Source organism: Lipotes vexillifer, unplaced genomic scaffold (assembly GCF_000442215.2).
Source record: "Lipotes vexillifer unplaced genomic scaffold, Lipotes_vexillifer_v1.1 scaffold728, whole genome shotgun sequence".
Lineage (NCBI taxonomy): Eukaryota > Metazoa > Chordata > Mammalia > Artiodactyla > Lipotidae > Lipotes > Lipotes vexillifer.
The window spans coordinates 700,509-713,787 of record NW_006783590.1 but is presented as its reverse complement, the minus strand read 5'-3'; the positions used below and the strand labels follow the sequence as shown (position 1 = coordinate 713,787).

The following is a 13,279-nucleotide window of genomic DNA, read 5'->3' as shown; positions in this document are numbered from 1 at the left end:
AGGGCTCACTGGATAAGGTCAGGCCCACTCAGGATAACCTCCCTTTGGATCCACTCAGATTCAGCTCACTTCGGGACCTTAATTACATCTGCAAATTCCATTCTGCCATATAACATAACATGATCACGGGAGTGATGCCCCATCATATTCACCAGTCCTGCCCACAGTCAAGGGGAGGGAATTTTATGGGGTGTGCCCACCAGGAGGCCGAAATCCTGGGCGCCATCTTGGAATTCTGCCTACCACAGAAATAACATGACTGAGTACCTACCGAAGTGCCAAACGCTGGTTAATTCCCACCTCAGGGAATGGTATTATCCAGGTGTTACTGACAGGGAAACTAAAGCTCAGGGAAATGAAACAGTTTGTGTAGCTAGTAGATAGTATGGTCAGGATTCTAACCTAGCTCTGTCGGCCTCCAAAACCCAGGCTCTTTCCATGTTTTTGCATTATCTCGGATAAATCCTGTCACTTCTCCCTCCCTTTCAATTTATCTGCCTTTCTCCAACCCCACTGTCTTGGCTGTAGGCCTTCATCATTCCTCTCGGGCACTCCTGCAGCAACCCCCCAACCCCCATCGGGCTTCCTGCCTCCGCTGTTGCTCTGCTCCAGTCCATTCTCCATGGTCCTAACGTGCAACCTGACCATGTGACTTCCTGCTTAAAATACTTGCATCACTTCTTTCCAATGGAGCCCATACTCTTTAATACAGGTTACAAGGCATCCATCTCTAAACCCTCCCTGCTTCTCTGAGATCATCTCCTACTTCTCTCTCTGATGAGTGTTACCACTCTAAGAGCCTAGAACACCCGTAACCACTCTTCACCTGGCTAATTCCACCCAGCTTTCCAATGTACATTTAACATCACTTCCTCCAGAGGCTTTCTTCGATTGCCTAATTTGTGAGGTGCTCCTAATACATGTTCCTGTAACACCCAGTAGTTTCCCTATAATATTGTCGCATTTTATTATGACATATTTATCTGTCTTTTCTATTAGGTTATGTGTCTGGTTCTTGGCTGTATTCCCAATGTCTGGCACATAGTGGATGCTCAGTAAATATTTATTAAGAAATGAATGGCAGAATACTTTGGTGGGTTACTTCTTTTCTCTTTCCTTTGCAGTCTCCTCCTTTTTAGTCTCTGTTTTTCCTTCTTTGCCATTGAAATACTTTTAATATCACGTGTCAGGGGACTTCCCTGGTGGTCCAGTGGCTAAGACTCCGCATTCCCAATGCAGGGGGTCCGGGTTTGATCCCTGGTCAGGGAACTAGATCCCCACATGCCGCAGCTAAAGATCCTGATGTCGCCACTAAAAGATCCCACATGCCGCAACACAGATCCCGCACATGGCAGTGAAGATCCCGCGTGCTGCAACTAAGACCCGATGCAGCCAAATAAGTAAATAAATTTAAAAAAAAATTTTTTTTAAATATCACATGTCAGAGAGCAATCCACTTCTCATGTGTTTTATTCAGGATCAAATAATTAGTATAAGGTGAAGCTAAAATGGTGAGAAAAAATGGTGGGCCTTTAAACTTTACATTTCATGTTTTCCACTATTTTATGCTGTTTGACTGCCTTAGAATAAGATCTGGGCTCCAAAAGCTCATCCTCTTAACTACTCACTGTACCCAGTACAGATACTCAATAAATGCCAGTATATTTTCTACATAACTGAATAAAGTCCTTTATAAGAGTTATGAGAGGAACCCCTTTCTTCACTCTGTGGATTTGGATCTAACATATTGGGTAAGAGTTGTGATTAATTTTGTAAAGGTAGTTTCAATTTTATGTTATAGCTGTAGATAGCCTTGTGGAATAGAGATCATTGACTTTTCATAGTCTTATATCATGTTTGAGAAAAATTGTTAAAACTCCTTGCAAGTTTTATTTTATGGCCAAAAGTCAGGCCTATGAATAAGCTGTTTTTAAAAGATTAGTCTAAAATTTTTGAAGCTAAATCTATAACAAACATGGCATAATTTTCCTTGCCAAAGAAGTGCTATCTCATTCAAAGCAGTTTACTTTGGAAGACGTTTCGGGGTTGTTTCCGTTCTTCAAAAATGGTTTCAGAATTCCTTTTGGAATTAAAGTCTGAGACATCACACAGCTTTTTTACTGTCATAAGTTTTGGCTAGTCTTTGGTCTTTGAGGACAGTTGTTTCATGAAAACAACATTAAGAACTAAGGTGAGGGCTTCCCTGGTGATGCAGTGGTTAAGAATCTGCCTGCCAGTTCAGGGGACACAGGTTCAAACCCTGTTCCAAGAAGATCCCACATGCCGTGGAGCAGCTAAGCCCGTGCGCCACAACTACTGAGCCTGTGTGCTAGACCCCGTGAGCCACAACTACTGAGCCCACGTGCCACAACTACTGAAGCCTGCACGCCTTGAGCCTTGCTCTGCAGCAAGAGAAGCCACCGCAGTGAGAAGCCCGCACACCGCAATGAAGAGTAGCCCCCACTCACCACAACTAGAGAAAGCCCGTGCACAGTGACGAAGACCCAATGCAGCCAAAAATAAATAAATAAAATAAAAAAAAAAAAGAACTAAGGTGAATAAAGTGTGTGATCAGGCTTCATTTAAAAACAAGGTGCAACCCTGAAGTCACGAGACAGGACTGTGTTGTTTGTTGGTTTGTTTTGGTTGTAAAATCAGATTCTTGAGGCAAACAGAAGTTTCCGGTAGCTTTTAAAGCACCAGCCAACCGTTCATGTCATTATAAGTGCAGGACCAGAAAGGACTGTCTTGGGAGGCAATGGAGGACTGATCATCATGTTTTGATACTTACAGATGAGGTTATAAGGAAAGCCAGACTGAAGACATCTCAGTTTATTAGATAATGGTTACAAAGAGATAATCTTTTCTTTTGAAAAGTAATTTTTTCTGTTACAACATACATTTTTTCTTTGGCCCATAATGCATAGCCCTGGAGGTCAGGCTAGGCTGTAGCCATTCTCGTGTTATAACTGGCATAGCTGCAGGACCCAGGGAAGTCACTATTTTTCTAAGTTTCCTTTCTCATCCTCAAAATGAGAGATTTGAACAGGTGCTATCTAATGTACCTTTTCAGGTAGGAAAATTCTTCTCCTGAGTCTATGGATAATTGTAAAATGGGATGCATAGTAATATATAGTATCTTTTGTTTTATATATCCCTCATTGAACTGGTTTTAAAAGCTCATTTTGTTTTTGTTTCTCAAAAATCATGCATTGCTTTTGGAATTGTCATAAGTGAAGAATAAACATATTTCAGGTAGTACAAAGCAGTTTGTTGAAGTGAAAGAGGTTCATCTTACGTTAAGTACCAAAGAATTGTCTTCAGTTATTTATTTACTTCTCACCTTGGACCACAATAATGTGAATAATAAAATAACGATAAACTACAAGTGACAGTCAAAGCAGGATCAGGAGAATTTTAAGATTAGAAATCAAAACCAGAGGAACCATGTGAACAAAATTTAGCTCTTGATTTTCTGGCCCCAAAGCAAAGGGAAACTATGTGGTTCTTATTTTCAAAGAAGATGAAAACTAGACACCCCAGGAGAGGTAAAGATTTTCTTAGCACTTAATTCTAACCGAAATATGTAACATTTATAGAAAGGATGAAGAGCTTTACAAATAATTATCAAGTAGCTGCAACAACCTGAAAAGTCTAAAATTAATTTAGCATGTGATTTTTACCTTCTAAAGTAAAACCGATACTCATCTCTGAGTCATAAGTAACATGGATTCAAAATTAATTATCGTGTTTAGGAAAGCTGGTTAGTAATTTAGCACTCTTGATGAAAAAGTGCAGATATCTTTTTTGTTTTGTTCCCATAGATGCAAGGTTGCTCAACCTGTGTTCTAATTAAGTCTTACCCTGTTCTATTTTTATGTGGTACTAGCCGAAAAAGAAGAACATGTCGGCCTACCAGGTGTTCTGTAAGGAGTATCGTGTAACCATTGTGGCTGACCATCCAGGCATAGGTAAGAACATTTCTCATCTTTAGTGCTTTTACTTTCCATCTGTGTCCCTGAAGCAGTGCAGTTACTCCAGTCAGCAGGCAAACTTATTCCCATAGTATGAACGGAACCCTGGTGGCGCAGTGGTTGAGAGTCCGCCTGCCGATGGAGGGGACACAGGTTCGTGCCCCGGTCCGGGAAGATCCCACATGCCGCGGAGCGGCTGGGCCCGTGAGCCATGGCCGCTGAGCCTGCGCGTCCGGAGCCTGTGCTCCGCCACGGGAGAGGCCACAACAGTGAGAGGCCCGCGTACCGCAAAAAAATTGTAGATTTTGTCTTAGTTCACCCCGTCCATAAAGCACAGTACATAAATACACAGGTGTTTCTTTCCAAGGTTCTACAGTTGACCTTTTCCTTAAACTGCCCTCAGTTTAGAGTCGGAGTGAGATCACATATTACATTGTTCATATTTGTCTCTATATGGAAGTTAGTGAGGTGAGAAGCACCCTACACCTCAGGCCTTAGACAGGTCACGTACCCTCTGCACATCTGCACATCTCATTTGCCCAATGTGTGAACTAGCTTCCCAGCCTGCTCACCAGGGTTGTTGTGAGGCACACTGAAGCACCGTGAAAGACACAGATGTGCTTTATAAAGCACAACCTCACTCTACGTGTGAAAGCACAGCATTACACGTCTGGAAGATCGCTTCCGAGCTGCTCTAGGGAAATTCTTCTTTGTCTCTGAGCTCTCAGAAATTCGGTAAAACTCTAACATCTCTTAATCAGTCAAATTCTCCATAACATATTTTCTCTAACTTAAGTAGATAAGCCCTGTTCCGTGGAATCAAATTAAAAGACACCAGAAAGATGCTTAAGGAATAAATCTTTAGAGAGTAGACATGTGAGAATTTGAGCCTGTCTCACGGCCACCAAAACAGCCCCTTCCTTCCAGAAAAGAATCAAGGAAAGTGATGGGGTTTGGTTTGGCTTTCTGAAAGACTCTTGTGCTATTTAAATCTGATCTTCAAGACCCTTTTCCTAGTTTTTGCTCCTATCAGTCGTCTGTTTTGTTTATGGTTAAACCTTTACTGTTTTGGGTTGTTTCTGTTTTTTATTTTTTTTTACTCTTTTATGCTAGATTTTGGGGAACTGAGCAAAAAACTGGCTGAGGTGTGGAAGCAATTGCCAGAGAAGGACAAACTGGTAAGTACAGTTTATTACGGACACATTTTTCATTGCTTTATGCCTTCCAAAATGTGTAATCCTCCTATACACCATCCCAAACAACACTGAACATAGAAAAAAAAAATTACAAATCAGTGGAAAATGGTTTAGCAGAGGACAATAAAGTAGTTGGTGCCAGTTCACTCTACATGAAGATTTAGCTACAGGGAGGCTGTCTTCTAACCTCATCTAATTTTTTCCCAACAACCTGACATTTGAGCCAAAAGATGACATAACTTGGGCAATGAGTCGTGTTAAAAGAGAATCTAAAGTCAGAGACCTTGACCACAAACACCTACTAGTCTGCTGTGGTCTGAGAACTGAGGAAAGTGGTCCACCTGATAGTCACAGCAAATAATAAAAACATGGGACAATGTTTACTAGGTAAGTAGGTTCCAGGTCATCATCCTCATCAACCATTACCAAATAATAAACGTTACTGTCAAAAAGCTAATAAGACAATGATAAATAGTCATATTTGAATCACAGTCACTTTCCAATTAGATGATATGAAGGTAGTCTAGGCATTAGAATTACCATCTTGCTTTTTTAAAGTACAGCTCATCTGGGTGAAAACAACATATATTTTTCACCCAGGTCAATTATCTTTAGTTTCTGTTTTCCGTGTCATTGTTATCCTAGTATTGGTGTTTCCAACTGGCAGGTTAGAAGAAATGTTTAAACCACATGTACATTAGGATGAGCCAGATGTTTCCTCTATGATTTTACATTTCAACCTTAGAGTGATGCAGAATCAGTGCTGCAACGTGACCATTAGCACTGGGGGGTATTCGTGGTCCTCTCCTAAGATACTACTGTCACCGCTATCTGAAGCCTGTTCACTGACCCTCCAGCTTAAAAGCTAACATTAACCCTCTGTCTGCTCCCCTCCACTGTTCCCTTTCTTTTCTTCATTCTCCTCTTCCATGACTGCTTTCCCTTTTACTTTTTTGCCCTTTTAAATTTGTTTGCCCTGATCTGATTGCAGATTTGGAAACAGAAAGCTCAGTATCTGCAACACAAACAGAACAAAGCAGAAGCTACAACTGTGAAAAGAAAAGCATCCAGCTCGGAAGGTTCCATGAAAGTGAAAGGTAGTGACCACATCCCTCTCCTCTTTGCATTCTTCTCCCTAGAGCACTGTGAATTTTGCTTCCTCACTAAGAAATGGGGAGAATAGCCGATATTAGAAGCAGGTCTTGATATCCAGATGTTATTACTAAATATTAAGGGTTGCCAAAAAAATTTAGAAAATGTTAAGTCAGAAGTCCTCAAGCTTTCCTGTAAAGGGCCAGAGAGTGAATATTTTATTTTTTGGTTTTTATTTAATATTTTATTTATTCGGTTGCGCTGGGTCTTAGTTGCAGCTCTTGGGCTCATTAGTTGCGGCATGTGAACTCTTAGTTGTGGCATGCATGTAGGATCTAGTTCCCTGACCAGGGATCGAACCTGGGCCCCCTGCATGAGCTTGGAGTCTTAACTGCTGTGCCACCAGGGAAGTCCCTGAGAGTAAATATTTTAAGTCTGAGGGCCATATGCATTCTCTGTCACATATTCCTCTTTGTTTTTTCTACAACAACCATTTAAAAATCTAAAATCAATCTTAGCTCACAGGCCAATATAAAAACAAGTCATGAGCCAGATTTGGCCCACAGTCCATAATTTTGTTAATGCCTGGTAGAGCTCATAAAAAGGGAAAATCTGGAAGAACATTGGCAAGCTTTCTCTATTTTGTCTCTGTTCTCAGCTTCCTCTGCAGGAGTACTGTCACCCCAAAAGAAATCCCCACCCACCACCATGCTGTTACCCGCCTCTCCAGCCAAAGCCCCTGAGACAGAGCCCATCGACGTGGCTGCTCATCTCCAGCTGTTGGGAGAGTCCCTGAGCCTCATTGGACACCGCCTGCAGGAAACCGAGGTGAGGGCACTGCCAGCAGCATGACTCCAGTTGCTTATATAATTTGAATCCACTTACTCATTCCACATACATTCATTGAGTAACTGCTGTATGCTGGGTTATGCCAGGTGCTCAGGATACGGTGATAGAGAAGAGAGATGGTAATAGAAACATTTAGAGATTTGGAATCTACCTACTGGCTCTCAAAGTTTACACTAATACCGTCCTATTGAAACAATGGCACAAAAGGAAATTAGACTACCCTGTACCTTTTCTTTCCCCAGTTTTACAGAGATACAATTGACGTATAATCCTATAACTCATTTTTATTTTTTAAAAATGCAATGGGAAAAATGAGTACAAATCCCATGGAAGCTTTGATCGTTTTTATTTCTAAGAGAGTTTGGATTTTTCTATGCATTTCCAGCAAGGTTTTTAATAGACAGATTAGATTGTACAGGGCATTAAGTGTTCCTCTACTGCTTTGAAAGTAGGTAGCAACTGGGAGATTGAGGTTCTCAAGCTCTTCATTTCTCTGCACTTGAGTCATACAGTGCCATGTACCCTAAGGAGATCTGTGTCCTTTTAAGCTTCAATTTCAAAATCACTTAACCTGCAAAGCTGTCATGTTCCATTTCTATTACCATATTCAATTTCTAATCATATTTTTCCCTGGCTAACTCAGTAAGTAGTGTAGTATTTCAGTTTTCCACTGGGTCCTAATAGGACATTTCAGCAAAGAAATCAGTCTGAATTACTAAAGCCATCTTTAAGCTGAGAAATCAGTGTAGGGATATAAAACTACTCACTTGCTTTTATGTGGAAGTTGAATTATTATTCAACAAATAAAATGCCAAAGGCCGCAAGAGATGAAGCTTTGTCTAAGTTCTTTGGCTAGTTTCTCAAAATTTAGTAGGTGTCAAAACAGCTACTTTCTTGTAGGCCCAGATATTTGAATGGATATAGATATTTCCAGAATAAAATATTCTGGGATCCTTATTTATTTTTCATATTTAGACATTCTTACATTTCCTAAAAAGTTAAAATTTTAAATGATTTGCTTTTTTCACCTTCCATATTCCAGATTTTCCCTGACGTTTCCATTGAGTTTAACAAATACTTGTTGAGCACTTAGGCATTACTGGGCATTAGGCATTACTAATTATTAGGCATTAGTACTGGGGGGAGTAGAAATTATGATGATTTCGTATCCTCAGGAAACTTACAATCTAATTGGAAAGACAGAATAGATAAATAATTAGCAAATAAAACAAGCCAGCTTCTGTGAGCAGTTGCTGTGGGAGAGTTAAATATACATATTGACCAAAAAAGGGAAAGAATGTTGCAGAATCTCTAGTCCCCTTTTTTTTTAACATAAGGAAGTCTTATTATGATATAATTCACATACCATAAAGTTTACCCTTTTAAAATGTAGAATTTAGTGGATTTTAGTATATTCACAGATTTGTAGCTCCATTACTACTGTCTATTCCAGATCATTTTCATTACCCCCGAAAGAGACCCCATATACATCAGCAGTAATTCCCCATTCCCCCTATACTCCACTTTTTCCCAGACTTTAATCATTTGTGTATATCTTCACAATTTTGCCATTTCCATATACCACTTTATACTGTTATTTAGTTTGTATTTTTTTAATTTTAATTTTATTGGGGTATAGTTGATTTACAGTGTTGTGTTAGTTTCAGGTGCACAGCAAAGTGATTCAGTTACACATAAACGTATATTCATTCTTTTTTAGATTCTTTTCTCATATAGGTTATCCCAGAATATTAAGTAGAGTTCCCTGTGCTATACAGTAGGTCCTTGTTGTTTATCTGTCATATACAGTAGTGTGTGTATGTTCATCCCAAGCTTCTGATTTATTTATGTTTATTTAAATAAATTTATCCATGCTTTCACAATGATGTCCTCGATATCACAAGTGAGATACTCTAATCTTTTTTCTAATGTACCTCAAAATGGATGTATATCAAATAATTAATATTCACCTCTACGCCACCTGAAATTAGTAAACGTATTACACTTTAAGGAACACTGATTTATACAGTTTGCTCATTTAAAGATTGAATACCTGAAAGCTAATGAAATTAAGTGACCGTTATTACAAGTTTACACAACTCGCTGTGACCGAGCACAGCTTGCCCCACTTCTCAGCCTGCTCTCATTCTGCAGCTTTGTGCCACCTGAAGCAGTTACAGCAGCGCTTGAGAGCAGAGAGGGGGTCAGGAGAGGCTCTGTGAAGGGGATGTGGGGTTCCAGTGGGACCTGGTAGGATAAGCAGGACTTGGTATCACGGAGCTGTTGGAGGGAGACATCGTAAACCAAGAGAACATCTGCTTCTCGGCCCTGGAGTTTTCTGCAGAGGTGGGTCAAAAGAGACCCAGTGGGGCTCTAGACCCCCCATTCCCACTTTAACCAGATCTTTTAGCTGTTTTATATATTGGGGTTCCACTTAACGTTTTATTTCCAAAGGGGTTTATTGCTAAAATGATGAAACACTAGAACATCCAATGCATAATAAGGTAGAGGAAGGCTGAATATTAAGGGCATCCAAACTACAGAGGGAAATCACTGCTCAGGAACTACTGGAATTTTTTCAGTAGGGAGGAATGATCAGAGCTCTCATTTGGTTTTCACCGAGAATATCTTCTATTTTAGATGGGGAGTGAAAAGCGACCAGAATTAGGGAAAAGTTATAACAATAATCTAGACTAGACATGACAAAGATTTGAATTTAACAAATATTTATTGAGAGCTTACTCTGTGCAGAACCCCAGTATTTATTGGAAGGATATGAAAATGAGTATGACTTGGTTTGTGCTCTCAGGTTGCTTATTGGGAGAGTCGGACATAAAATATTAGCTATCATTAACTGTAGGGCAAAAGTATGGAATAATATTACTAATTGCTGTCTTCCGTTGAATGCTCACTCAGGCAGCTTTGGTTCAGAGTGCTGTACATGGATCCTTCCCTTTAATTCACACTGCAACTTTGTGAAACAAAATTTGTGTTCCCTTATTTTAGAGAAGGAAAAACAGACTTAGGTTAAGGAACTTTCTCTAGAGTTTAGCCCATAAGTGCTGAAACAGAGCCTTGAGTTTGGTGGCATGACCTCAGGGTCCATGCTTTTAACCCTTTGCTGCCTGCCTTGCAAGTGGGGGGAGACACTGGACAAGGAGAATGAAGGGAAAGAAAAATCAACGGTGGCAAGGCCTTGAGACTGGGCAGATGTGTGAATGGTGGTGATTTTAGCAGAGGAAGGGATGCTAGGAGGAAGGGTAGGTTATTTCTCTTTACCGTATGTTGAGATTGAGAAATATCCAAAATGAAAGCCCTAGCAGGCAGCCAGAAAGGCAGTTTTGGAGATGAAGATGTTGGTAATAGTAGTGATCATTATTGATACTTTCTGAGCACTTCCCAGGTGCCAGGCACCACCCCAGGTACTTGATGTCTGTTGTCTCACTTAATCCACTCCGTGCTACAGATGCTGTCAGTACTGTGTTTTTCAGGCACAGCATAGAAATCTGCTTGCCCCTCTCGGTGAGTGGGATATAGCCAGGTTCTCAGCCCCGCATCTCGAGCCCAGAGCTCATTCTCTGAAGGACACTTCTGTGCTGCCTTCCTAGGTGACATATCCTCACAGTACCTCTGGTTGAAGCAGATTGTACAAGAGCTGGGCAGCATTATTTGTAGCAAGCAATCTTATTTGCTATGTCTTTGAATCACAGAGATATAAACAATATGCATTTTATAAGTTAAATTTTAAAAAGAACAGAAAAGTGGTATCATCCACTATCAAAAAAGCCACATATGTGGAGAAGTGTGTGTGTGTGTTTGTGTTAAATGTTAATGTGTAGAATTCTCATGGTTATCACATTTGAGCTATATTTGTGGAGTTCGTAAGAAAAATACTTTTGCATACATGATCTCCACAAATCTTCCCAGCAGGTCTCCAGAATAGATGAGGCATTTTTTATGATTTTTCAGTATAGGTTTTTTGGGGTTTTTTCCTACTGTTCCTAAGTGACTAACCTAAGGTCTCACAGAGGGTACAGTGGATTAGGAATATAGAAAGGAAACCTGGGAATGTATTCTTATCAAAGCAGAGACCTTCCATTTCTGCCACAAGTTTCATAGAACCACCCAGGACTTAAAGAACCATGCAAGGAACTCACCCAGAACCTGGAGGGAGCCTCAGGAGTGTGATTCAAGCTTCAGTCCTCTCCTGTCACGCTCTCCTTTTCAGGGCATGGTTGCTGTGTCCGGCAGTTTGTCAGTGCTTCTGGATTCCATCATCTGTGCGCTTGGCCCCTTGGCGTGTCTGACCACACAACTACCTGAGTTGAATGGCTGTCCCAAACAGGTCTTGGTGAGTTTCCTTGTTTCCTGGGATTTTGGGGGCCAGACCCCTTGGGAGCCAGAGAGGCCCTGCCTTAATGAGCCCTATCAAGCACAAGCCCATAAAGCTTCCTGGATATAGCGTTGCCATAGGCTGTCGGCCCATGGAACATGACACTGAGTGTTGAATGCATGCCAGGCTTTCAGTGAAATAGCAAACACGCCATTTCCTAAGATTTCTCTCCTTTGGAGAGAAGCTTTGTAGCCCTTAAGGTACTGCACCTCCTGTGTTGCCTATTTGCTCTTCCAGAGACAAAGTACAGGAGTCTCCTGCCTCTATTTTACTAGGGTTAATGGGAGAAGCCAGCAGAAAAGCTCCCAGCATAACAGACAACGGCGTGACATCTTCGCTCTCCGTGTTTTCTCTAAGTCTAGATTTTCTTTCTCATCTGTCTCCCTTGAACAAAGAAATATGTCTCAGGGAACTAAGGTAAAATACTCTTCAGCTGAACCTTTTTCCTTTGTTTTGCAGGCAAACACACTAGACAACATTGCTTACATCATGCCTGGACTGTGACAGCAAAGACTCCTGGGACAGAAACCTTATCCTGCCTGTTGCTGGCTTGTGTATATGTGACTGTTCCAGATCCCTTCACTGGCATCTGGGTGTAGGTTTTAAATTTTTATATATATGCATATATATATATATATATATATATATATAATGTATAATATATACATAGGACTGTAACTACTTTGCTTTTAATAATTTTATGAAATGGCAAAGGTTTAGCCAAGAGGAAACCTTGGCGTGAATATGGGCTTGGGATTCTTCTACTGTGGTGGATAAATCTGCCTTAAAAATCAGTGTAACTTGGGGGCTGGGGGCTTGTTCTGGATGCCAAGTGCATCGCTTTAAGGTCAGCTAAAATGTGATTTTTTTCCAAACTCAGTTGTACCTCCAGACCCATCACTGACCATTTGCCTTACCTGTCTTACAGTCTGAAATATAATGGGAAAGATTATGGGAAGATGTCAGTTAACTGAAAGTACAAAGCTTTTCAACTTGAAGTGACCTAGGTGGGAAGTGATAACATTGTTCCCATCTGAAAGTTATTGCGATGGCTTAAGTGAACTTAGTAGGGGGTTCATTCCAATTCCTGCTCTACCAGTGTCCATGTCGCAAAACTTATTGTAGTCATTGGTACCATTGGCAGCCTCAGCCGGAGCCAAGGAGATTTGTGAGCCCTGGAGAGGGTAAAGCTGTCAGTGCCACCAGTTGAATGGCCTGTATTGTGAGCTGGCCCAAAGCATTTGGTCTGCAGAACTAAGAGCTGGTATCTTCCATTGGCTGCGTCAGCTTAGCTCACAGTTCTGCTGCTTAGCTGCTTGGCGGGTGTGGAAGTGAGCTTTGCCCAGGCTGATTCCTGGGTTCATCTCATTGGCTCCCCTGCTGGGCAGATACACAGCGTTCTGCATTCCACACGTAAGTGAATTGCGAAAAAAGTACTCTGTTCTCGTGAAGGGTTATTTATGTGCGTGTGTGAATGTGTGTTTTAATTATGTGTATTTAACTCTTTAAACTCTCTTAGATTTTAATTTATCCTGTAAATTTCTGTATATATAATTTAAAAACAAGAGCCTCCACCAGCAACAGCATGTGGAAGATACAGATTTGTCATTTCTGCCTCCCTTCCTTCTTCTGGTCTCCTCTGCAAACTCCAAATCATCTACACTTTAAGGTATTGTGCCTCAAAAAGGAATCATTATGTTGGGATTCTAGTTCTTTAAAAATGAATAATGTCAAGAAAGTAAATAAAAAGGAATGTTACCATTCCCAGCTGCCCT

At 40.8% G+C, this 13,279-nt stretch overlaps 1 protein-coding gene across 2 annotated transcripts in view; it reads left to right on the top strand.

Moving 5' to 3' along the window:
* The window catches only part of HMGXB4 (HMG-box containing 4), a 29,746-nt gene extending 17,519 nt beyond the window's left edge, over positions 1 to 12,227 (top strand). The window contains exons 6-11 of one of the 2 annotated variants that reach the window (XM_007456263.1): positions 3,890 to 3,971; positions 5,088 to 5,152; positions 6,162 to 6,267; positions 6,921 to 7,090; positions 11,340 to 11,462; positions 11,964 to 12,227. In XM_007456263.1, coding sequence (XP_007456325.1) covers positions 3,890 to 3,971; positions 5,088 to 5,152; positions 6,162 to 6,267; positions 6,921 to 7,090; positions 11,340 to 11,462; positions 11,964 to 12,008 — 591 coding nt within the window. In that variant the 3' untranslated portion in view covers positions 12,009 to 12,227. The remainder of the gene's footprint in view (positions 1 to 3,889; positions 3,972 to 5,087; positions 5,153 to 6,161; positions 6,268 to 6,920; positions 7,091 to 11,339; positions 11,463 to 11,963) is intronic. The other variant, XM_007456264.1, reaches the window with a different exon arrangement.
* The last annotated feature ends 1,052 nt before the right edge of the window (positions 12,228 to 13,279 follow it).